Source organism: Zeus faber (genome assembly GCF_960531495.2).
Source record: "Zeus faber genome assembly, chromosome: 7".
In the NCBI taxonomy this organism is placed as follows: Eukaryota; Metazoa; Chordata; class Actinopteri; order Zeiformes; family Zeidae; genus Zeus; species Zeus faber.
The window spans coordinates 18604573-18630098 of NC_137203.1; the positions used below are offsets into that span (position 1 = coordinate 18604573).

The window sequence follows — 25526 nt, forward strand, 5'->3', positions numbered from 1 at the left end:
CACGACCGTCGGCCGTGTTCCGTTTGCTGATTGGCTGAGGGGGCCGAGCGAGACCGGACGTAGCTCCACGGTAAGAGCTCGCTAGAGTTACCTCGTTTGAATCCATGGAGGAAAACGTTAAAAAAAAAAAGGCGAAAAGCTGTCTGCGTGTACGATCTCGTTGTCACGTCAGTTTTATTTTTTTAGGTTTTTTTTTTTTTAGTGGAGTAGTCGCGATGCGGAGCGCTAACCTCGCCGATGGCGGAGCGGTGTCCCCAGACCCCGCCCGAGTGAAAGTACAGCGACACGGGCGGAGATGACTCCGGTGCCACAGGGGACCGTAGATCGAGGCTTTCTGTTTAGTGTACTTCAAATGAAAGTACTACTTGGGTATAAAGTGCCTATTGTACCCCGCCCCCCACCCCCCCTGCAGATCCGTGCTCATGCACATCCTAATTTCAATTTGCAATAACATAGTACAGGTGGTGTTAAAGTAATTTACAAATGTGTACAAATAAAAAATGAAGCCCACATTTTCATTTTTCAAGATTTACTTTAAATAATACTTCATTAGTAAATAATAATTAATAATACTTAACAAATATCTGTACTTTTTAACCACAACACATTTCTAATATTCTAGTCAAAAGTACAGATATTGTTTTGAAACGTCCACTGACCCGCCTCTACAATATGAAGTGTCTTTGGAATGGGATATTTTAACATTCCCTTACAATTCCAATACAGACTATAGCTAAGAATAATAATAATTCTAGTGTTGCTCGCCTTTTAGATTGGAGTGTTTTTGGGGTCCACCTTTCCCAGAAGTCTTAACAATGGGCCGTCCTCCCTCCAGTACCCCGGCATCTTGACTGCATTTACACCGCATGTTACACCCCCATGACCAAACCCTTCCACACTTTCAAGAAAAAGTAAAGCTCTGCTTTGCAAACCACAAATAATTTTTTTTTGTTGCACTTTTCCCCAGAATTCCTAATTGCATTTAAGTCGACATAGCAGTTTGTAATATGTGACTTTATTTGTTCCTCATTTATAAACAATGAATAAAAACAACATTGTTGCCATGCAACATTTTAATCTTATTAGACACGTTTCTGCTTTGGTTTTGCATCAAGTCTGATGGTTGAGGTAGATATAGGACCCTGAATCAGGACAACTATAATTGCCATAGCTTGTGCACTCAACATTATGGACTTGTACATGCCACTATGCTGCAATTGCACCGATGAGGGCAAAACCCCAAAGGATTAAAAGCTTTCTTATGATTGTAAAGAAATAACTCCTATTTGCCCTATACTTGTCAGCAACACACTTTTCTTACGTTTATACTCTCGAATTAATCTTTGAGTTTTTCAACCTGAAAAGCATGTTGGGGATGGAAATTAGAACACGGTCAGTTGCTGCATCTGTCCTCTGTTCTGTATTATCAAGGAACCTCGAATTTCAAAGAAGAAGCACCTTGAGTTTGTTGCTAAGCTTATTAATTCCCTCAGGTCCTCACAACTATAACTCATTCTACGTGGATATTGAAGATTTGAAAATGACCACTCGTATGCTGGGTTAAATTTCTAAGTTGAATGGTATTGTGAGAGAGAACAGCTCAGCTCAACAGACTATGCAGACATGCAACACATTTTGTTTTGGCAAAATTATCGCATTCTTACATTTAAAGTGACTTATACAACAGACACATACCGCCTTTTATTTAATGTGAAATAGTATAGTATTACTGCTATTTTTAAGGGCTGTCTGTTTTTAATTGCTCTTCTCATTGTAATTTAGTTGATCTAATACTTAAATTATCATCCTTTGTAAAGAGGCTACTAAATAGGTTTCAACTATCTGTGTTAAGTTGTATTAAAGGATATGTTTGCTATTGCTTTTTTTAAATGTTGGTCCACAGCATTTCTAAATATCCATAACACAACCTCGCTGAAAGCTTTGATATTCAGAAACATAGCACTTTGCTGCAGCTTCCCACTGCTTAAATGCAGCTCAATGGGGCGAATGTTAAAGCCTTAAAAAAACATGACAAATCTCCTTTTCAAAAAACGGGAATCTCACATGTGGCTCAGTAAATACGACTCAAAATACCATCTAGTGGTTGAAATCAGCACAAAGCGTGCAGCGGGGATGGTGATTAGTACTTTTAGTGGCTCTTTGTCACAAAAACAAAAGGATGGGCGGTCCAATCCCCATCAACCACCCCGAGAGTTGACTGGAATATTGACTGTGAAACCACGCCCCCTCCTCACAAATGACTCTTTAATATTTAATGAGTCAGTAGAAATGAATACATTTGTACATTGGACCTTGAACTGATCATGTTTCTAGTTTCTCTTGTTCTATAATTGATTTCTGTACCACGAAAAAGTGCGGTCAGTGCTGTTTGATGAATGTCATGAAGGTGTTAAACTTTAAACTTCGCTTTTCCAGTCATACATCCTATTTTGTTACCCGCAGGTGACAAGACATTTCAGCCTTATGGAGTTTAGGAAAACCTGTCTCTTTTCACCACCACAGGAAATTCATAGTCCGGCTTTGTCATGACAACTATAGCGTTACCCTGAGAGTTGAACACTCCCGTGCCTCTTGACTGAAGCAAGCCCTCAGTCAAACCAACCATGAAAGCTATTACCACTGGAAATTGACTATGGTTAGCTTCTAGAGGCACACTCAAACTCTGTCCTTCACCTGAGTGGTACATCATAGCTGAAGTCATAATTTGCAGGAGGTTTTTCTCACCGGTAATCTTGTCAGCCCATTTTAACCAGTATTTCAGAAATCCTGGTTTCACTCGCTGAGGTGTTAAGCTAAGATGAGTTTAAGCTGTATTGCAGTAGAAGTCATTATTTCTAAATATGGATTTCCAAGTGTAAATTTCTTCTTTCTTTTGAGAGCCCAGCTTAGCTCCATCATTTTTGTCCAATTCTCCTTTTGCTGATTTTTTTTAGTTGTGTTGGATGTAAAACTCAATGTTGCTCCAGGCACATTTAAGCATAACCTATAATGTGCTAATATTACCCTGATGCGATGCCAGTCATCACAGCAAATGAGAGCCATTATTTCATAAAGTCGATGTAAAGCAGTTGCTTAAAATATATTTCTCGCTCTGCATAATAAGTAACATTAAGGGTTTATCATTTCACGTCTGAAAGATGCTTGCTTTACTATGGCTGGACTCTTATTTGTTTATCGAGAGGAACCAGTCTTTTTTGCAGGAGCACTCTTCCTCCTTGCTCTCTTGGCATCCATTTGAGTAGTTCCACAGTCTGGTTCAAACATGTAACCTTCCTTCCTTGATAAATATAATTCTTATTCCAGTTGTAGTCAGAGAAAAATAATCCAACCTTTTTCCCACATGGCTACAATAGACTGGCATTGTGACTTGTGAATTGCTCCATACCTGACACAGTTTTGTTTATTTAAGTGTCCTTCTGTCATTGCAGGGTCATCGTCCCAGCAGAGCAGATGTTACAGATACTAATGAGTAGCTGGACTCCCTTTATGAGGTTAAAGTTGAACCCTCCAAATCCCCCAGCTTGCTTGGCCCCTTGCTGAAGCCACACCCTTCTTCCTTCCCGGAGCGCCGAGGGTCAACTTTAATCTACGGTAGACTTCTGTGTTTGAGTTTGTGCTTGCAGGTATGTGTATTTCTGTCTGTCATTTCTTGGCTGCTCGCCTCATTGTGTATCGCCATGACCATCTGCTCTGTTAGTTTATGAGGTGAGGATCCCTCTCCTTAAGAAACCAAAAAGCAAGTGTGTAGCTACGTCATAACTTATGGCACACTCTCCAAAGGGGCTAATTTTCACGTTTTCAGACGTGGCCACCAGCCAATTTAGCTGTCCTTTTCCCTTGGTCTCCACATGGGTTGCCCTGTATTTAAGCGTGTAAGATGTCCGACTCACCTCTCACTTCACGTGGAAGCAGTAATAACGTGTTCTCACCTGGATATCCGTAATCAAGTAAAAGTTTCTCAAGCTTTTTCTTTTCTTTTTAAAGAAAGGTGCTTCTTGCCAACAACTGAACAGTCTTATGCCAAATATAATATAGAATCTATTAGGGCTGCTGCCTGAAAGTCGACGAGTCAAATCATCAGTCGGAAACCCGTCAGTCGACTGAGATTCTTCAAGTCAAGCAGTCTTTTTTTTTTTTTTTTTGGTCAGGCAGTGTGAAAAACTAAAACAAGTTAAGAGCAGAATTAACATTGCTTTATTTTCGGCGCATTACGCATGGAGAGGGGGCAATCAGGGAGAGAGTCGCAGAGAAAGTGTTCCCATTACGCACGGTTTAGTTCCATACCGTTCCATATCACTAGTTTCGTTCCATAAGGAGATGTCAAATAAAATAACCTACATCTAAAATAAAAACACACAGTTTTGGCGCGTCGATCGCGGGCACCCCAACGCTGGCGTGCGTATTGCTAGCACCGTCGGAGAGGGAGACAGGTGCACAAAATGTGCCCGGATCGCTCCCCAATCCGCGATCCCTTCGAGATGGTGCCCTAGGCGGCCAGCTATCTCGCCCATAGGTAGAGGAGATGTGAGCATGTCCTCTCGAATAATACCCAGTCTAATACCATTTTTCCCCCAGAAAAACAAAGTGAGGTGTGCCTTGCAATACCACAAAGTTCCCACAGCGAAGTCCCCACATTGTGTATTTATGGAACTCAAGGAACCACAAAATGACGACGCTCTTAATGTCATTTATAGAGATGCTTCACAGTGTAAATATTGGACATGGCGGAGTTTTGGAATCTTGTCTTTCCGACTTGATTTTATGTGTTCACATGAAAGAAATCGCAAAGCAGAGAGAGAAATTGTTTAGTCTTGTGTTGCACCAGACAAAGACTATAAGGAATGATTAGTGGATTTCAGTACAACAAAGAAATGATGTTAAACGATAATAAAACATGCGATGAAACTGTCCTTTATAGAGGTAACATTTACATCTACAGTGTACCCACTATTACAAACATGACAATTGATATGCTTCATACATGGAGCTGTTGTTTAGTCCCTGCTTTTCAGGTGGGACAAAATTAGGTTCTCAGAACTGTATATCCAGAACCTTGCTTCCTTTACCAAACATACTTGGAACCTGCGTTCATGTCTTTATATTGCTTCATAACGTTTCTGAAAAACATCATATTTGTTCCGTGCAGGTCTGAAAGCCAAAGGAGAGCATGATTTGCAAAGTGCACCAGATCACGGTGAGCACTGAGCCAGACACCACCTACTTCCTGCGAGTGGAATGGGCCATAGACCTGGGTGCTGGGTTCACGCTGGCTCTTAGTGATGGCAGTGCAGCCTGGATAGGGGAAGGTAAAGGCTACATATATGCACACAAACAGATCAACACCTTTTGATAGATCAAATGTTCTAGCAGTCATTGTATTTTAGGCTATGGGTTTTATCAGTCGTAGATGGTAAAGGTAAAAATAAAAAAAATGTTTCTGTGTAAGGAAAGTCCATGTGCAAACCACTTGTTCTATCCAGTGAGCCACACCATTCACTATTCAGTCGTCCAGGTTGTCAGCAGGTCTGCCAGTCATCAGGTGAGCTGTGCTTTGTAGACACCTGGCTGAAGCCCATCTCACAGATCTGAAGCTATTGCTTCATCAGCCATAGGGACAACAGACCTTGTTTCACTCCTGTGCTGCAGCTTACAGCTGCACAAGTCAGATTAATCCTCTACAAAACCTATCTTTGTACGTGCCACTGTATTTTATGAGTGTGTGTGTATGTCCATGTATAAGTGGCTCTGCTTGCCCTGGAGGGACACCTGGAACATAACTGCTCCTTAGTTTTCCATAGCTTTCCATCTGCTGACATGCGGAGATGGGGCTGTGACAGATCTGTGCACATACTCACATGTGAGCTTTAACTCCTGCATGTGTGTTCTGTGGGCCTTTCTACCGGCTCCTGTGTTTTCTGTGTTTCCGTGCTTGAACCGTTAATTGGGAGCTCAGCTCTATGCGAGCAGCTGTGCAACAGCTGATGGCATTCTCCTCGTTTTTGGCACGCTGTCTTTCATATATCAGAAGTGTTCATGCATAACTCTGCACTTCTTGTTTATGTTTGAGCACATAACCACAGGGACCCTTGCTGTAAGAGGTGCTTAACCAATTCTTTGCATTCAGTTTCAGAAGACGAGGTGACAAGGGACACAGATGACATGGGAGTTGAAAGGGAGCGATATGTTGAGTATCTGCATCAAGCACTGATGGGGGATGAAGAAAGAAGAGGAGAGGGAAGCAGCGATGGCGTGACTGAAAAGGGCAATTATTCTTTTCACCTCACCCCCGATCACTGCCGTCTGTCTTATAAGAAGATTTGCGAAGGCATTTCGGTGAGCAGCATTAAGAGATTTGGTCCGAGCTTACATTGTACAATCAATAATTGTATTTAAACTTACATACTGTAGGTTTTTTCCCATGGTTTTATTTCACAAAAAAAGTGTTTTGTTGAATGTAGTTTCATCAATTATTTCGAAAACATAGTCAATAGGCTATGTTGGAATGATATTGATTGCCTGTGAACTTGCTATGTTTTGCATTTTTCTCCCCCATCTTTATTCCTGAGGGCAGATACATCTTGTAACTTACAAAAACATCGAAAGGAAGTCTGACATTTTACAGGGGGCTGTTTTAAAGATAAGCTTTACAGTCTCTCCACATTATGGCAGGATTAGGGTGGTTGCCTTCAGGACACTGATAGGAATCAGGCAATTTTTACCCAGTGTCGTATCCAGTCACACAGTAGCTGGCCACAATTTGGAGCATAGTGTGTAAAATGGTAGTATAATTTGTAATATAGAATGAAAATCATCCAATTGAAAATGTATATTTCTTAATTCCAGGGTGGTCTTCATCTTCTGTAATCACTGGTCGATCTTGTATTGGTATTTTCACCTAATTTTGGTCCAATTCCTACAGAGGTGGGAGGACAGTGTTGCCTCAGGCCCGCAGGTCAGTGGGGGTCCTGGGACAAAGACACACACACAGTGGGGGCCAGAGGGTTAAGGCCAGGGGGTAAGCAGTGCTGATGGGGCCCCTGTAAAACACTGATTTATGGACATGCCGTCTTCATCAAACAAAGCAAAACAACCTACCAATTATCGGCTTTTTTAACTTTACCAGCCACTTTACCTTTTTGGTGCTTCTGTACAGTTTTGTGAGTTCATTTTTTCCCCTTTTCTTGATGATGATGAATGGGATGGTAGTTTTCCAGGAATTAAATGGCCATCGTCTGCAGGTGTATGTGTGTGGTACACAGTTAACACAAGAGGGATCCACACACATTCCCAAAACCTTTTTCATGTGTCACTCCCACTCACATGATCTTCTTGGAGAGTTGTGCATTTAATTATTTCCTCTTTCCCTAATTTTTAAAAGCTTTTCTTCTCTTATGCTCTCATTTAGTCGCATGCCGCATAGAAATGGAAACGTGCACATCTTCTCAGACAGATAATTTGAGGGTAGAGAAATGACCAAAGATAAGGTGAGCTTCCTTTAGGAGCAGAAAGAAGGCGAGACAAAACAGGTGTTGAACTTAACCTGGAATTAATATTTTATGTATATGACCCCAGAACTTGTAATGATGTGTGTAATTTTGGGGTTTTGTTGTTAAACTGCTACTGAGCAGGTGTTTAAGATGAGTTATACAGACAATAACTCCTCCCTAATGTCTGTTTAACTACTTCTCTATCACCTGAGAGAAAGACATTTAGTTAATATAGCAGATAAAGGGTGGTATATAGGCTACACACTTTCATTTTATTGCTTTAGCAGTCCAGAATAACCAAGCCTATCTTATATTGTTGAGCAAACAGTTACCTCTCATCGAGCTTTAAGTTATAAAAAAAGTCAAATCAAAAAGGATTTTGATATTTATAGTTTTATTTTATTGTCACTAATATCCTAACATATTGCATAGTACAAAATTCTCTTGAAAAGTTGTGCTCAAATGATACTTGTTTATCTTGATTGCTTATTTCAAAAACGAATTTGCTATTATATTATATAAGTCCTCATCGATAGAAATGTTACCATATCAGCCTAACAAAGTCACCCATGAGGTATCCTAATAGATTTATGTCCAGTTTCAACACAGGATGCCAAGATATACTTATTTTAGTTATTATTTCCTGTTGGTTGTTTTATATTTTAAGAGCATGACCTTAAGTTGTGCATTTATTTAGCTATTTTTAGTGTAGTTTTATATGCACAACTCATATTCTAGACTTCATACTGAGTCAGTAATATACTCTTAACATTGATAAAAATGAATAATTGTGCCAAGCTCTACTTTATGACTAATGTTACACATGATACTGCTTATTGGTTATAAGCAAAGTCTTGGTCAACAGAGAGATTGTTTTGTACTTAGCACAAAAAAGGGCAAAGAGGTGATAACGGCTTGTTTCTCCCTTAGTTTGAACTCACAACTTGTGATTCGTTCAGAGTCATATGAAGCCTTAACTTCCAAAATATGTATCTGATATTAATCACAGCGCATTCAGTCTTACAATACCTTTTAATTGTTCTATCAATTTTACTCTTGACAAATGCAAACCAGATGGGAGGATTATCAATATGAAATGAATGAATAGAGCACTGATTCCATATTTGACTCTTCATGCAGTTTTTATTCTGGTGGTGATGCTGAGGCCACATCAGATGCCAAAGCACCAGGGTTACTCTGCGTGAATACATTGTCAGCCCCCCGGAGTGCCATGCTGCAAAGTTCTATCCGATCGAGGTGCCAAATTCAGCATTGAGTCTATTCCTGGCAAAGTGCTCCTGCCAATTTCCACACAATTGGGCATCATATCAACACAACAGCAAGTTATTAATACACGCACAATCTCTGCTCTGATGTCGATTATAATATCAGGTTGTTGTTGTTGTAGGTAGATTTAGTGTTTTCCTTTGTGCCTGTGCTTAACTCATTTTTTGAACATAGTATTATTTATTGAATACATAGTATGTTTACCAAAGAGAATTAAGAATTAACCAATTTGAATGTCGCAACAGGATCTTAGAGAGTCAACTTGGGCCAGAAGCATTTTATTTCTAAAAAATGAAAATATTTAGTACATATATAATACATTAGTTACAGTTAAAGGCCCTGTAAACTGAATGCAGTGATTTATTTTTAAACACATTAAACATGTTAGAAAGTAATGGCTAAAAACATATGAAAAGACTGAACGATGTAGAACTGAATTGTGGACTGTTTCTCACCCTTTTTATCATCCAGATTTTTGGGCAGGGCAAAATCATGACCCGATGATGTGGAGCGGTCAAATGGCCCCTCCCCTAACACAGGTCAAATCGGAGCTAAGCTAACGGCCCGGAGTTTCGGATAAAAGGTGTTTTCGGAATATATACCTGGAGTAAAAGGGATCTCCGCTCCGCTGGGCGTCCACCCATCCCCCTAACCCCCCCGACCGACATGTCTGACATGGTCAGTAAACAAATGCAGTGTGCGCTGGGGGGTGCGGGCTCCTCCGTGGAGTCGACTGCGGCTCTCCCGGCTCCAAACCGACTTCCATGAAATTGGGTTCAGAGTTGGCCTAAAATAACCTATTCAAAACCTTCAAAATAAACGTTGTACTGTTTTCCAAACGGGAGCAGGAGCGAGTGTCTGTGGTGGACCTGCACCAGCACTGCCACCATGGTGTGGGCTGCAGGAGTTTTGCTTTCTCACTTTTGAGTGTTTGAAAATGGCAACTTTGCATAATATTCGGAGGGTCTCATGAAACCCTGCGGTGCAATGAAAGTGATGAAAGATCCCATGAATCGGAATGAAAAATCCCACCTCAGCAGGCGCGGGCGCACCACCACCTCCGCCTGGTCGGTTGGACCAGGCATTTGTTTTATTCGAAAATCAAATCGAATCATGACCGTAACATCGAAAGTCAAGTGAAATCGTGGATTTGCAGAATCGTGACACCCCTAAGAAACATTGTTGCAGACCAACTTCATGGCAACTGTATTCCCTGATGGCAGTGGCCTCTTTCATCAGGATAATGGGCTCTGCCACACTGCAAAAATGTTCAGAAGTAGTTTGAGGAACATGACAAAGAGTTCAAGGTGATTTGTTCTCCAGATCTCAGTCAGATTGAGCATCTGTGGGATGTGCTGGACCCAACCACATGTGAGGCCCAACCTCACAACTTACAGGACCTAAAGAATCTGCTGATATCGTCTTGGTGCCGGATACCACAGGACACCTTCAGGTGTGTTGTGGAGTCCATGCCTCCACGGGTCAGAACTGTTTTGGCAGCACGAGGGGGACCTTGATGCAATGTTAAGCAGGTGGTTTTAATCTTATGGTTGATAGAGCGCAGCTGTAGACTCTGGGCTTGTTATTTGTGTTAAATATATACAATATCACTGTATAGCATCACTGTTTCTATGGAATATCCAAACAGTTAAAATACTCCCTGAGAAATGCCTTCTATATCACATTCTCTGACGTGTCGCTTGGTCACTGTCTCTGATCAAGCTCTTTCTGTTCCATTCATCATGAACTGACTCACTTTAGCTCAATGCATCACATAATCTTTGCATGAGAAAAGCCAAAATGCAGGATAAGTAGTTTATGATAAGCACTAAGCTTGTAACGCAGCATCACTTACAGTTTTCCGAGATCCCATGAATGCAGCATCACTTCCTGTTTGGAGCACTATACAGAGCTGTGTTGACGTCTTCTAAAATCGATCACGGATGGCGTCGTTATCTTGGACTGATTTAAAAGAATAATAATAATAAATTCATAAATAAATTTAAAAGGCTGAAATTGATCGCCAAATATACTTTGGCGGGTGTTTATATACCTGGGCTGTCTGCCCAAGTAAAGTTTTTGTGTGGGAAACACTGGATAAACATTGGCCGCTGCCATCTATGAATATCATCTCATTTGCCGATAGACCGATGGCAGTTAACATGGCGACTGATATAATGTACGGCCAATAAATCTGTGCGTCCCTAGTACAACAATATAAGCGCATTGTTTTTAATTAAAAATGCATAGGCAAGGCAATGATTGTGCTTTATTTATGTTTATCTCACTTTTGACTTTATTAGGAGGAGATGCAGCTCTATTAAATACAAACCATACAATGTGTGGTATTGGCAGTTAACGCATGTTTCAAGTCCATAGCAACAGTGTCCTAAGGCCAAAATGTGTACTGAGCTGCCATGGAACACAACATTCCACTGAGACCAGTGTCCTGTGCTGTAGCCACACTTTGTGCTGTTCCTCTGTGTCTGCTTGTGGGCTGCAGTGTGAATTAAGATGTCCACCATTTATGGGAACATGTGGATTATCAGCGACTGTCTGCCCACTGTCGCCTCTCACTTCCTGCCCTCTATCTGACCTGACGCCTCCGCACGGTGCTCCACAAGCTGGTGGCCATTCTCCCTGATTAATGCCCACACTTCCTGCATTGAAAACCTTTCCCACTCGCAAAAAAACAACAATTCTTTCTTTCTTTCTCTCTCCCTCCTTAGCAGCTGCTTGTCTGTAATCCAGACCCCTACACAGCACCCACCTACTCTCTCCCTTTTGTTTTGCTTTTGGTCTGTTTTTTCTTTTGGTCTCTATTTTAAACCAAAAATGGACTTCGCTATTAAAGGGTTGAAATAACAGTTTTGTCCTTAGTGTCCTTAGTAAAGCATGCAAAGTAAAGTCAGAGTCTTTGATCAATTGAATGATTATGTGCAAAAAAAACCCCACAAATTAGACTGTAGTGTAAACCTTTGTCACCTTGTTAAATTGTCAAATTAGTGACATTATGAAAACAAGAGGGGTGTGTTCATCCAGTCCATGGGAATAAAAGGTCACTTTAGGACACCAGCAGTTAGGTGGGCTGACTCATAAGAAAAGCTTTGTTACCCTCAATGTCTGTGATGTGATCTGGTGATATTTTGGCTTTGTCTTTCACACCTACTCCCCCCGCCGTTCCCCCTCCTCAGTTTGACCTTACAGTCAGACAGTCAGACAGATGAATAGACAAAACGCACAGGAACCATCAATGGACACACAACACCAAATATTTGTGTTCTCTATCCATGCCACATGTCTCCCAGTATGTCAACTCTCCTACTATTTTTTTTCTGATCCAGTAATACCAGTAGTAAAACAAGACAGATCTAAGAGCCGCTCGGAAAGATAGTGTTGTGTGATTTTCTTCCAGTGATGCTTTGGAAACATTGCCGGTGGCACCAGACAGCGGGGTATCAGCTCTGGTGTTGCACCATCTGACCTCCCCCAGCTCAACAGGCACTGGCGCAGCGTACAGGCTGACCTCTCGCCTTATCAATGCCTGGCACTAAAAAAGATAAATAAATAAAAATAAAAAATAAAATCAATGCCTGGCACAAAGAAAATGGAGGATTGTGGGGGGAAAAAAACAGCTAATATTGCCTTCTGCCCTGTACTTCTTTCCTCTTTTATTTCTCACAGTCATCTTCGATTCACAAATTGACTAGATCTTCACAAGTTCATTAGAGGAATAATGAGCAAAATTTCATCACATCATCAAGGTTTTTCCATTTTTACCCCCCCCCCCGAGTTTTCTGGGTGTGATTTTGAAATAAATATTGTTTTCAAGTCCTGGCACTTGACAATGAACGAGGCAAACCACTGATAATACTAAGAAATTATGAATTTCCGTTTGAGATTTCCACACTAGCACACCGTAACTAACACTTGAGTATTGTGTACACAAGCCATCACTGCTACTTCTGCACTGTTTCCCCAAAAGCTGATCACACAGGCAGAGGAACTTAACACTTATGAAAGATTTATGGTATTTTACGGAAAATATTCCGAATGTAAAAAACTGATTTTATCGTAGTTGTGCCTGTGACCATGTCTTATTATGGAGTAAATGCACGCTACAAGGACTTAACACTCAACTTTACTGCTGTTAGCGTGAGTAGAATGTCACTGCTAAAATGATCTATTAATAAATAACTTAAGGTTGAGATTACGTTTTCTTTTTTAAGGGTTAGTGTTACTTGTGCGACTGTACATGTGTGCCACGTACTCTGTTTTTCACTCTGCTCTGAATAGTTACGAAATTCATTAGTCATGTGAAGTCATGTCAACGATGCCTTTTTATCTCCCTGCTTCTTATCTACTGTTGACCAAAGCGTGTCATTAATCAAGGGTTTTGTTGCCCGTTAAGCTTTAATTTTGCTGAAAGCCTCCTGGATTTATGAGGGTTGTGTTTAGAGCTGCACTCTGAGACAGAGTCCCAGCTGTATCAAATCTAAGACCTGTGATGCTCAGTGTCACACAGATTCCCTTTTAGTTCCCCCATAGCCACCTGGGCAGGATCACCATGACATCTCCATGTTGCTGTAGATCTTTACGAGGCCTTGGGAACCGTCGTCTTCCTCTGTCCCTGGGTGGTCCTCTGCTCAGTGTCCTGTCTCCATTAAGACTACTCTTTTGAAATTACACATTTCCTAGTAGTGATCACACTGGCTCCATCACTTTACCGAACATTAACTCCTGTGCTATGAAGCAACACCTACAGAGATGGCACCACTGAGCTGGACCGTCACACATGTTGCCATGTTATATTAAAACAAATCAATGTAAAGATATTTTAAAATATTATTGAATAAGGTCATTATTGTACAGTGATTTAATCCAGCAACACTTTCCCTTAGTATTGCATTTTGTTTTCCCACTGATACTATATCTTTGTGATATTTCTAACATGATAGTATTTTTCAATTAGGAAACCATAGTCTATTGAGTGTCTGGACATTTGAGAGGGAGAAAAGGGGAGAGACTGAGACATTTAGGAAGGCACTGGAGCTCAGTGAGCGAATGTCCACTTGTAACATGTTCAGGTGCATCAGTGGAGGGGAAAACAGATGTGTGGCCTGCTGGGACAGCATCGGTGCTGGACAAAAATGGCAACTATTTTATGGGAGCTTTTGAAGGCGGAGGCTTTATTACAGTGGGTTGACGACCCCAACTGCAACCGAGCAAAGATTTAGCACCTGACCACCTTCTGTTTTCCCAGTGCATTGTGTGTGTGTGTGTGTGTGTGTGTGTGTGTGTGTGTGTGTGTGGGTGTGTGTGTGTGTGAGAATGAAGGAAAGTGTCTTGGCGTGTGTCTCCAAGGGCTACAGACAAGCAAATATTGTGCAGTTTATTTAAGTATCTTTAACATGACATCGTATCATTCTCTGTCCAAATAACCCTCCTCCTCCTCTAGCTCTTCTATGCTGAGTTGGCGGGTGGCTGTGTTTGCTGCTCATTTAGTACTACTTTCTTGAATGAAAACTCCTTGAAAACACCTTTTATTTTTGCAGTGAAGAGCGTGGTCACGATGGACCTGGTGCGCAACAGCTGACTAAATCTATTCTCTCAATACTGGATCAAACTGGATTAAAACGATTCTGATTCACTCGGGTCGCAACGGTGGAAAAATAAGGCTTTGGTTAAAAAATGCTGGATTCAAATTGGTTGACTGAAAATGCACAACACAAAAAGTTGAATTGTGTAGACTTTTCCATTAAAAAAAAACAACCACATTTCTTGTTCATTTTCACTGTAGCAGTAGTTGGTTAACATTTATTTTCCTATTCTCAGACGTGGATATTCAAAGTAATCATCTCATTCTCATTCAACTGTGTTACTGTTTGCCATGAGTATTGTGAGGTTCCATCATTAAACTGCTGTAAAAAAATGGTTGTTAAAAGCTGTTAAAATTTGCTCGCAGCAGGAACTGAGGGGAGCCTTGCCTATTGCTCTTCAAATTCTCATTTGTTCTTATTTTCTTTTCTTAAGATGTACTTGGGCTCTGTGGAGCTGCAGCCGGCTCCAGACGCCACAGAGTTGAACAGGGAGCTGATTAGCCAGATCCTGCAGCAAGGCACTGATCTGGAATCAGCAAACGGCCAGCTATTGGAGGAGAACCATAAACTCCTGCAGGAGCACCAGCGCATCCTCAGACAGTAAGCCCAGAGAGAGAATGACATTCCTGTTTGCATGTTGCAGTAAACGTCTGTGTCTGTGGTTGAGTTAAACAGTGCAAAATAAAATGCTAAAGTTGTTTGAATGTGGAGCCATTGTCCTTGTTGACTGTTTTGTGTGGGTACAAGGTCAATTTTCTCCTTTTTTCTTAATTTGTTCTCATCTACAGTAATACAGCAATCTAATCCTGGTAGATTACTGTACCGGAAAAATGGTCACCCACTTTTGAGTACTGTTGGTTTCAGTGTCAGTACTGTGGGTTTGGCATTTCTGGGAACCAGTTTTAAATTATTCCCATCTGTTGATGCATGTATCACGTTTCCATTTCTATCATTTACTTATGTCAGTGTCTGACTACTTTTTTTAACTGGAACATCATCACAACATTAATTTACTGTTACACTCCCTGACTTTTGAACAAAGAGTGTCAAGTCAAGTTTATTTGTATAGCCCCTAATAACAATATAGTCTCAAAGGGCTTCACAAACCCACATTTCACAGAGAAATCAACGACTTCCCCAAGTCTGAACCCTCATCTGGGCCAGGAAAAACTCCCAGAAAACACTTTGGGGAAAAACAAAGAAACCTTGAGAAGGGGGCCCAGAAAGAGGCATCCCCCTTTTAGGATGACCAGGCTGCAATGGATGCCGAGTGGGCAACGACAGTAATATTTTTTTTTAATTTCAGCTTTATTTACTTCTCGGGCTATATTGAGGGGGGAAACCTCATTTTCGATGATGTCGAGATCACATTAGGCAGAAAAGTACAACACAAATAGCAAATACTATGAAATTAAAATCACAAAGACAATAAGCACACAAATAGATTCAAGATTCAAGATTTTTTATTTGTCACATACATATACATACTTCCATACATATATGCAGTGAAATGTAATGCAACGCCCTGGTGATAGCACACAATATGTCCTAGGAAAAAATAGAAAATAAAATAAAAAGTAGAAAATTCCTTTCTAATAGACCGACTAACTGATTCCTAAAACGTAATACAGTAAGTGGAATACTTATAGAATAAGATAAAATATCAACATTGGTTAAAACATTTCCTCGTTAAAACAATTACATTAAAAAACAATGAGATTTGGAAGCATATTTCTAAAATGTCCCAATGGTATCAAGGATTCAATATTCAAAGAGAGTTGTAGGTTATTCCACGAGTCCGGTTGCACAAAATTGAAAAGCAGTCATTCTGAGTTTGTAATTGACCCACGTAACATCTAGTGTAATCCAGTGCTGAGAGTGAGTTTGATATGCTCCTACCTTGAGGTGTAATAGTGAAGTAATGTAAATTTGTAATTCTTTTTAGGAGCACTTTGTAAATTGACAAATACCAGTGTTGATCTTGTCTCGCGAGGATAGAGGGCAAGACAACTTTTTCATTGAGAGTACAATGATGGGTACTGTAGGTATCCCCAGTAATAATTCGGAGAGCAGAGTGATATAGCATCTATTACTATTTTGACACTAAAATTAGCAGGAATACTATACCCGCTAAACAATTCCTGTTGCCAGGAGAAATGCCGTTCTTTTTTTTTTTCCGGTCATTTTTCATGTTTGACGTCATGAACGCCCCCAGAAAAGGGGGCGTGTCATGGTTCCAGTGTGATTGGGGGGAAAAAAAACTGTAGCGGAGACAGCAACTTTATCAAACAACAAGATAAAAATCCCTCAAGGATTTACTTTGGCGGTGGGGAGCGAGGACGCCCCTCTGGTTCAGAGACAGGCTTGTGGCGGTGCTGGAGTGTTCCGGGCCCGGCTGGGAGTGTGGGGGTTCTCTGCTGTGGCAGGGAAATTGCATTTTTAGTTTTTTGTTGAATTCACTACCTTGGGAATTTGGCTGGATTTGAATAACAACGAAAGATGGTATTTAAATAATAATCAGATTCAGCTTTTCTCACTATGTCAATTTATTTCTTAAATACCTAAAAGCAAACCAATGGGAAGAGTCTTCATATTTTCTAGCTAGGACCCAAGCCTTATTCTTTAAGTGGAACAAAGATGATAGTTCAGAGGTGAACAAAGAACTAGATCTACAGTATCTTTAGTTATTTCCTTTTTAACGGGGCATGTTTGTTAACCACTGAAATTATCCATCATGAAATTATCCAATGCAAGATCAACGTCCGGGATTTCTAATGTATTTGAAATGTCACTATGAAAAAGATCATGTCAAGAAGGCCTGCTCATTTAAATTTCGTGATCAAACCCTCTTTAGTTGTGTATCCCTAATGCAAGCTATAGGGCAATGATCACTTATTCCAATGTCAAAGACACCAGAAGCAACAATTTATCCCTCCTATTGGTTAAGATCACATCAATTATGGTTCATTGGAAACATTTTTTACATTAGGCCTGGTAGGGTCAGTCATCAGTTGGGTTAGGTTGAGTTTACCACACACCTCTCTCCAATAATCAGATATATACAGTAAGTCAACCAATTTTGATTAAAATCACCCAAGACTATCATCTCCGAATTACTAACTATATTGAGCAATTAGATCTGCCAACTTATCAATGGCAACAGATTCAGCAGAGGGAGGTCTATAAATCCCAATCACAATGACTGAATTAAAAGGCCCTACATTGACCTTCAGAGCAATACATTCAAAACCTTTCTTCACAGTGACATTATTTAGAACTATAACCGAAAGACATGATTTAATAAAAATGGCCACCCCACCTCCACTTGCATAACTGTCTATTCTAAACAAATTCATTTAAAGAAACGTCAGAATCACTGATATATTTCTTCTGCCATGTTTCAGTCAGCACCAATATATCCGGGTCCGTTTGAGAAACAAGAATGTTGAGATGAACCAATTTTTGATATTAAAGCAGACTTCTAATATTCAGATGAATTAGACCCGGACTAGGGTTGGCGCTGTTATCGGAGGTACTGGTGTAACACAGTGTTCCCGCACACACCAATTACGTTACTTGCCCACCGCCCCTACCGTCGTTTTGCTTTTACATTTTTTTATAGAAAATAAACCCTTTTAGTTAATTTTTGCAGAGTAGCACAGTCTGCGGAGTCACATTTCACTTATCAGGGGAGGAGAGGAGCGAAAGAAGGCTATAGAAGACCTTAGATCAGGTCAAGATTAAGACCCGTCTCCCTCAATGCACAATCTCCATGCGTAACAAACATTAATGGCTGTGTAGTTTATCGTGGAAGGCAAACCAGTCCCATTCAGTAGAGCTGAGTGGGCTGCAGGAGTAGGGTATGGAGGAGGTGACCGTCAGGTGGTGAATCACAGGTGACAAACAAATCATAGGTTATTGTTGATATGAGAAACTATTTGCTTGTGCACAGCACTGCAGGTAGACACCTCAGGGAAGTGGTCCTCATCAGGCCTGATATATGTACCTCGCAGCAGCCTGACCCCCGCTCTCAGAGTAAAAGGGGTGGGGGTGTGGAATACAGTGGGTTAATATCCAGACTACCAGTGCTGAGGGGTGAAGGCAGGGTGTGAGGCAAGCTAACAGGACGGGTGTGGTTAACTAAATGTGAGACTGTAAAAATGAGTCTCGAGTCATGATTTAAACATTTCTACAGAAGTAGCATCTCTGATTTCCGCAGGTAGGGACGTTCCAGAGTACTGGGGCCCAGAGTGAGAATGCTCTAGACCCTGCGGGCTTCTTGTTTACTCTCGGAATCGCTAAAAGATCAGCATGTTGTGAGCGTGAGGCTCGAGATGGTATGTAAGGTAGGTAAGAGAGGAGCTAGGCCGTGTAGTGTTTTATAGGTAAGTAGCAAAACCTTAAAGTCACATCCTGAGTTGAACTGGAAGCCAGTGCAAGGGGTCGAGTATCGAGATGTTACAAATGCATGGACTATGGTCTCCACATCACTTATGGATAGAATGGGCTGTATCTTCATCTATCAAGGATGAAAAAATTCAGTTCTGGTAATGTTCTTGATATTCAGTTGGAAAGATGTGAGGTCAAATATAACTCGTTACTACTTTTGCTGAGTTACTTTGGGTAATAGTACAGCTATCAAAGTTCAGAGTGGTATCCTTAAACAGGTGCCTGTCTGGCAGGAACAATAACCAGCATCTCAATTTTCTCAGAGTTGAGAAGCAAGAAATTGCAAGACATCCGCTTTTTAATTTTAGCAAGACGCGCCTCTAGAATATGCCAATTGCATGGGTTAGTTAGTTCTAAAGACATGCATAGTTGGGTGTCATCAGCATAACAATGAAAGCTAATGCCATATTTTTGTATGATATCTTCAAGTGGTAACATATACAGTAGATGCTTAACAATAAAAGACCAAGTACTGATCCCTGCGGGACCCCACAAGTAATATTACAATAATTAGCGGTCACATTGCCCTGAATTACACGATGTGTCCACTCTGAAAGAAAAGATCTAAACCAGGAAAGTGCCAAACCTCTAATTTCAATGTACATGTCAAGGTGATCTAGCAGTAGGTCAACATCAATACCATTGCAATTCTGGGATTCTCCAAACCTGATAATGTGAAAAAATGTGTGTTCCACTGAACAGATTGAAGCAGCATGTCCAGGACAAGGAGGAGATGGAGAAGGAGCTGTACTCACGTTTCGTCATGGTGTTGAACGAGAAGAAGGCCAAGATCAGAGGCCTGCAGGAGACCATCCACCAGCTCCAGCGGACAGATGACCAGGACAGCGAGGAAGAGGAGGGTCAAAGGTCAGCAGCTAAAGCCCCTTTCACACGTAGTTCCCGGTAAATTACAGGTATAACCTTTCTGGCCCCACTAGTGAGTTTCACTATTCACACATGTAGCTACATTCCGGAACATTTCCGTCATGCGCCTTTTCACACATGCCATGATAAACCGGAAAAGGAGGGGCAAGGGACAGTCCAGCAGAAGTCACCCAGTGTGGTCCCGGTTCGCACCCCCTGCACCGGACGAAGCAACAGTACACAGAGCGACGCACGGACAAAGCACGTTTACCTGCGCACAAAGAAGTTGTGTGTGGATGTAGCATGCAATTAAAAATAAATATGCCGATTAATTAAATTCTAAAACAAATAAATTAGGCAATAATTATATATATAGATTTAAATAAATGTAAATAAAAATGAGTAAATATACGGCCGACAGGCTGCATGATGGTGCGCCACACCTTGCCCGGTGGGTGCTGGTCGAGGTGGGATCTTTCATTCCAATTCATGGGATCTTTCATCATTTTCATTGCACCGCGGGGTTTCATGAAACTCTCTGAGTCTTATGCCAAGTTGCCATTTTCAAGCACACAAAGTGAGAAAGCACAAAACCCCTGCGCACACTGCGACAGTGGCGGTGCAGGTGCGGTGTCACTGCCACAGACACTCTCACACTCGCTCCCTCTCCCATTTGGAAAACAGTACCATTCGTTTTTTATTTTATGTTGAACGTTTTGAATTGGCTATTTTGGAAAACAGTAAAGTTTTTAGAATGTTTTGAATAGGCCATTACAAAAAAAAAAAAGGTTTTCGATTTTACTGTTGACAGTCGGTTGTTTAGTTGGCACATTTTAACATCCCTAGTTTGCACGTGTTTGAATAGCATAAATGGACTCTAAATTCCAATAAAAAAGACCGCAATTCGTATTTTAATTTGCTCCATGTGACGGTGTCTGACGTCAGATGGATTTTGTGCTTGTCTCGGCCATATTACTGCTTCCATTCACAAGACAGCTCTCCCGGCATTTTCCCGGAAATGTTACTAGGTCTTGCGGTAGGCCAGAACAGATTTCCCGGAATATCGATCCCTGCTCCCATTCACATGTGACCCCATGCAGGAACGGTTCTCGAACATTGCTTGGAAAGACTGCATGTGTGAAAGGGTCTTGATTCTCACATATGGTCTGTCCTAGTGCTGTTAGCTAATGCTACCACTACTACGACCTACTCACTACTCTCTTAAGGAAATGATCAATTTGTCGCAATTTGGGAGAGACGAGCTACTGCATTAAATCATAACCAATCACAACTTTGACTTCAAGCCGAGAATCACTATTTCCCTGCAGCTGATCACATTTGTCAAACATGACCAGCATGATCTCAGTAATTTCGCCAATGTATTCTTCTTAAAAACAGTAACACATTCACACCTACATGTAATTGGCACCTCTGAGGTCAAATTTTAGTGTGGTGTCCAAATTTTGAGGTGTTTCGCACAAAAGTCCTTTCTGTGCTTGAGTCTCACAATTGTATCCCCCTCTTTGTTTTCTGTCCCAAACCAATCCCCTTTTAAATGGTTTCTTTCCATTAGTGTAAGCTTAATGGCAATTGTCCACAGTTTTTCTCCAGAACATTGGATCTAAAGGGGTTGCTTCTAAACAAACACAGTTGAACTTGGCTGTTGTGTAACACTGTAACAAATGCTGGTTGTCATCATACTTTCTCTTTTTAAAAAAATGAAATTGTGCTTCTGGGAAGGCCACCACCAAGCTGTCAGAGCTGTGTACTATATGTGTCTACCACACCTCTGGCATTGGCAGAGTGCATACAGTGGCTAATTTATATATATTTTTTTCAATTTTTACAAGCTTGTTTTATATCTCCTGTCATCGCAGTCTGCATATGTTTAAATGGAAAGTTGTAGTCTAGTGGCGTGTGTGTGAGTGTGGTTTAGGCTATGCTACGGTCCATTCTTTTGAGCAATATGAAACTACTTCTAAGCTACTTACTAAGGTTTGCTTCGTACTTACTTTCTTCTCTCCAACCCTGTCCTTTTCTATCATCTTCCAGTCAAAATGTCCTGTCAGAGATTCCAGAGGGCAGTCAAAGCAGAGGAAAAGAAAAGACTGTTCAAAGTTTCACAGCGTCCCAGGAGCCTACTCTACTCATCACAGGTGTGTGTGTGTGTGTGTGTGTGTGTGTGTGGGTCTGTCTCTCTCTCTGTGTTAGTAAATAAATAAATAAAACAACCCATTACAGGTAATACTGCCATGGTGCTCTGGAGATTCTCTAGGTTTTCTGCATCAATGTGTGTGTTTAATCGTATTTGCGAAAGCAACATTTCCTGGGGGAAAGACGAAGGCAGAACCTTGATTCACAGCCCTCTTGTCTTTATGCCTCTGTTACTAAGTTCGGCCAAGTGTTTTTTTAGGTGTTTGTGTTTGTGCTGGAACTCCCTTCTCATCCCCTGCCCTCTCATCACACAGGCTCTAATAACAATCTGGACAATGTCAAGATGTGCACTGAGCAGATGATATGACCAGTGCACATCACAATAATAATAATAATAATAATAATAATAATAATAATAATAATAATAATAATAATAATAATAATGATGATGATGATGATAATTATAAATAAATATTAAAAACTTTGCAATTGAAATAAGAAGGCCTGTGTGACTTGAGAAGGTCTTGAGTTGTATTCAAGACCTTTGCCCCATTAAAATTAATATATTTTAGTTGGTTGCTTGCCAATTACAATATACACTTTGGAACACCTACTAATTTGATAGACTAGTAAATAATGACCACTCTTTATACATTGGAGTTGGGTCAAAACTCCATGGATGGAGTCTGACCATGGGAACCTTTGTGCTTCATTCAGCCGTCCTGAAATTCTAATGTCATTTATCATAATTCCGTCTGCCCTCCTCACTTCAAGATAAAGCAACTGCTATGTCACTGGGAAGGTTCCCCGATGAAGACATTTACAATTTACGGTAAAAGGGGCATATTATGATCATACTGGTGTCTGTTTTTCCACCATTGCCACGTTCACCACAGCAACATATCAGGGTGGAGTGTAGAACACGCCAAATTATCGCCCGTTCCCAGTACTTCCAAGTGAAGTCATAGGTCACAATGTGACTAAGTGACGGCGTGGCCTCTCAAAGAGATCCTCTCAAACCTTAGTTTTACTCATGCTGACTTTACTGTGCAGTAAACTTCAAGAGTAGAATATAATGGACTATGGAAGCAAGGGGTGTGAAACACACACGAGCGCAGAATACACCCCTGGGGTGGCCGGGTTCTGGGAAACACTGGCCAGTGAGTCATAAACCCAAACCCACCCAGCAGGGACCGCTGTGATTGTTTCAGCACTGCGAGCCACGAGGTGGTCTTCCTCTTCCTGCATCATGGAGTGCTGGCGTGATGTCATTACTGCTGAATCGTACCCCCTCCATTGTACCCACCCCCTTACTACAGCGCTGCAATGTGAAGCGTTCCCCCATGAAGCACGATTAGGTTGCAACACATTGGATCCCATTGCATCAGCAGGTTTTGATAAAGGCTGTTTTCGGATTTACTACAATGCCTATTGTTTTCTGTTTTTTTCTCTTTACTCTCCCTCTCTCTTTCTCTCACTCTCTTTGACCCATCCACGCCACCAGTTCCTATGCTCTCTCTCACCCTGTCTTCGGAGAAAGATGGATGAGTGTTGTAGATCTCTCTTCGACTGGCCCTCGGAGGGCCTTAGTGTTAAGTAGCCAGATGCCTCTTACAAATATGATTCTGGATGTTAGATTTTAGGGGGGGTGACCTGTATTTATCTGTATTTACTTTAAACTACAAATTGTACCTTTGGGATATTTGGAATCCATCTTCCTGGTTTGTGCCATTTAAGCTTTATGGGTGTATTCTCAATATTGTGTGTGTGTGTGTGTGTGTGTGTGTGTGTGTGTGTGTGTGTGTGTGTGTGTGTGTGTGTGTGTGTGTGTGTGTGTGTGTGTGTGTGTGTGTGTGTCGGTGTGTCGGTGTGGGTGGTGTGTATTTAGCAATGTTTACAGCCATTCCACTATCCAACAAATCCACAGTCTCTGGGCGGATCCTTCTTGGCTATGACTGTGCTGGTGGAAATAGGCCATGTATCCATGCTGATGGATGTTATATTATGTTAATAGATGCATAATGCGTTGTTACTCCCTCATGTTTATGTTGGACCTTCTCAGTCAAGCAACCCCAGCAACCAATTAATTTACAGCCATCAACTCACAGTTTCTTTTATAGATTGTAGGAATGAGAATGATTTACACACGTTTTTTTTATCCATTTATAAGTGTTTTCACACAATCTGAAGGCAAATGTTTATTCTATATTGTCTTTGCTTTATTGTACATAATTTGCTCTCTTGGTTTTGACTGATTGTGCGCTATGTTGCAAACCAGCAGCAGCGAATATGAATCAAGTCTTATGCTCTATGAAGATACCTTTGCACTAATTTCCTTTTATTTGTTTCAAAGAGCGTCTTCAACCTTTACTGTAACAGTGTAAATGACATGCCTCTATGTCGGCATACTTGACCCTACTTAACCTCTTCGCCTCTGGCTGTGTTTTCATATAGCTTGTGCCTGATAAGAAAGAATAATTACAGGGCAAAACTGGTAGCAAAAAAAGGAGATTCTCTCTCCTTCTGTGACCTTTGCCCTCCTAGTTTAGCATCAGATAGTCACAGCGAGGGAAGCACATCTGTCACAAGGCTGACTGAAGATAAAAGAAAGATGGGTGAAGGAAAAGGTGTGAACTATGCATGTAGAAAAAAAAAAAGTTGAGACAGTCTGACATTAGGAAATAGGGAACGTCTGAAAGTGTGTCAGCGCCTCCTGTGTGTAACCTTATCACCGTTACATCCGGCATCACCAGATATTTAGCTTCATCGAACAGTGTCTAGTGTAGCTTACACCTCTAGGAATTCAACTAGGCTAGAAGCAGTGTTAAAGGGCAAACAGGCGTCTGCGTCTGCCTATCTGTAAATATATTTGACCTTGTTTGTTTAACGTGTCTAGGTTTCCAAAAATGGGGCTTGGATTGTGTGGAATGCTAGATCTCTCTTCCAGATCAACTTGGAATAGAGGTTTTTCAGGGGTCAGCAGAGGTTATCTGACACAATATGGCATAAAACTGCCACGTGTGATGCTGATGGGAAATGTGTCATTCTTTTAACAGCTTAGTATCCCTATTCCAAATATACTTAAATGAGCAGCTAGTAAGCTGGACGATCTGTTTTCTGGATATGAATATAGTAGTTTCTTGTTTATTTTTATTTTTTATAGATTTATAAGCGATTTATGCATATAAATATATATATATGCACATAATTTCATCATCTTGAGAAGATGATGAAATTACACTTAGCGATTATTCTTTAATGGCTTATGCAAATGAAAATGAATAAAAATACTCTACAAAACAAATAAATAATTGAATGAAATAATGTATAATGAATTACTTTTGTATTTCTATGTACAGGACGGAATCTGGTGTGTCATGGAGTGCCTGTGGATCAGAGTGTTTTTGACAAAGAACACTCTCCACCTATGAGAAAGCGTCGATTGCTTACTGTCCAGAGCCAAGAGTCTTCTACTGACCAGGACTAAAATCAAAGGTTTCTGAAGTAAACTGCAGCAGCTAATTTGATTAATATTATTCCTGCAATTTTATTTGATCTGTAAATTTTTTATTTTTATTTTTTTTTGTACATCATATATATATTGAGAAAATGTCCTATTTCTCACAACAAACCAATAAAAGATTATCATCTTTATTCTATATTA

The 25526-nt window shown here is 40.8% G+C and overlaps 1 protein-coding gene across 1 annotated transcript; it reads left to right on the top strand.

Moving 5' to 3' along the window:
- The first annotated feature begins 38 nt into the window (after window positions 1-38).
- On the top strand, window positions 39-25526 carry LOC307232408 (DNA repair protein XRCC4-like). The gene is made up of 8 exons (XM_080003408.1): window positions 39-70; window positions 3450-3644; window positions 5168-5327; window positions 6146-6354; window positions 14829-14995; window positions 19547-19711; window positions 21761-21864; window positions 25222-25526. Exons 3-8 carry the CDS (start codon window positions 5189-5191, stop codon window positions 25347-25349), a joined length of 912 nt encoding a protein of 303 aa, XP_079859534.1. The 5' UTR covers window positions 39-70; window positions 3450-3644; window positions 5168-5188; the 3' UTR covers window positions 25350-25526.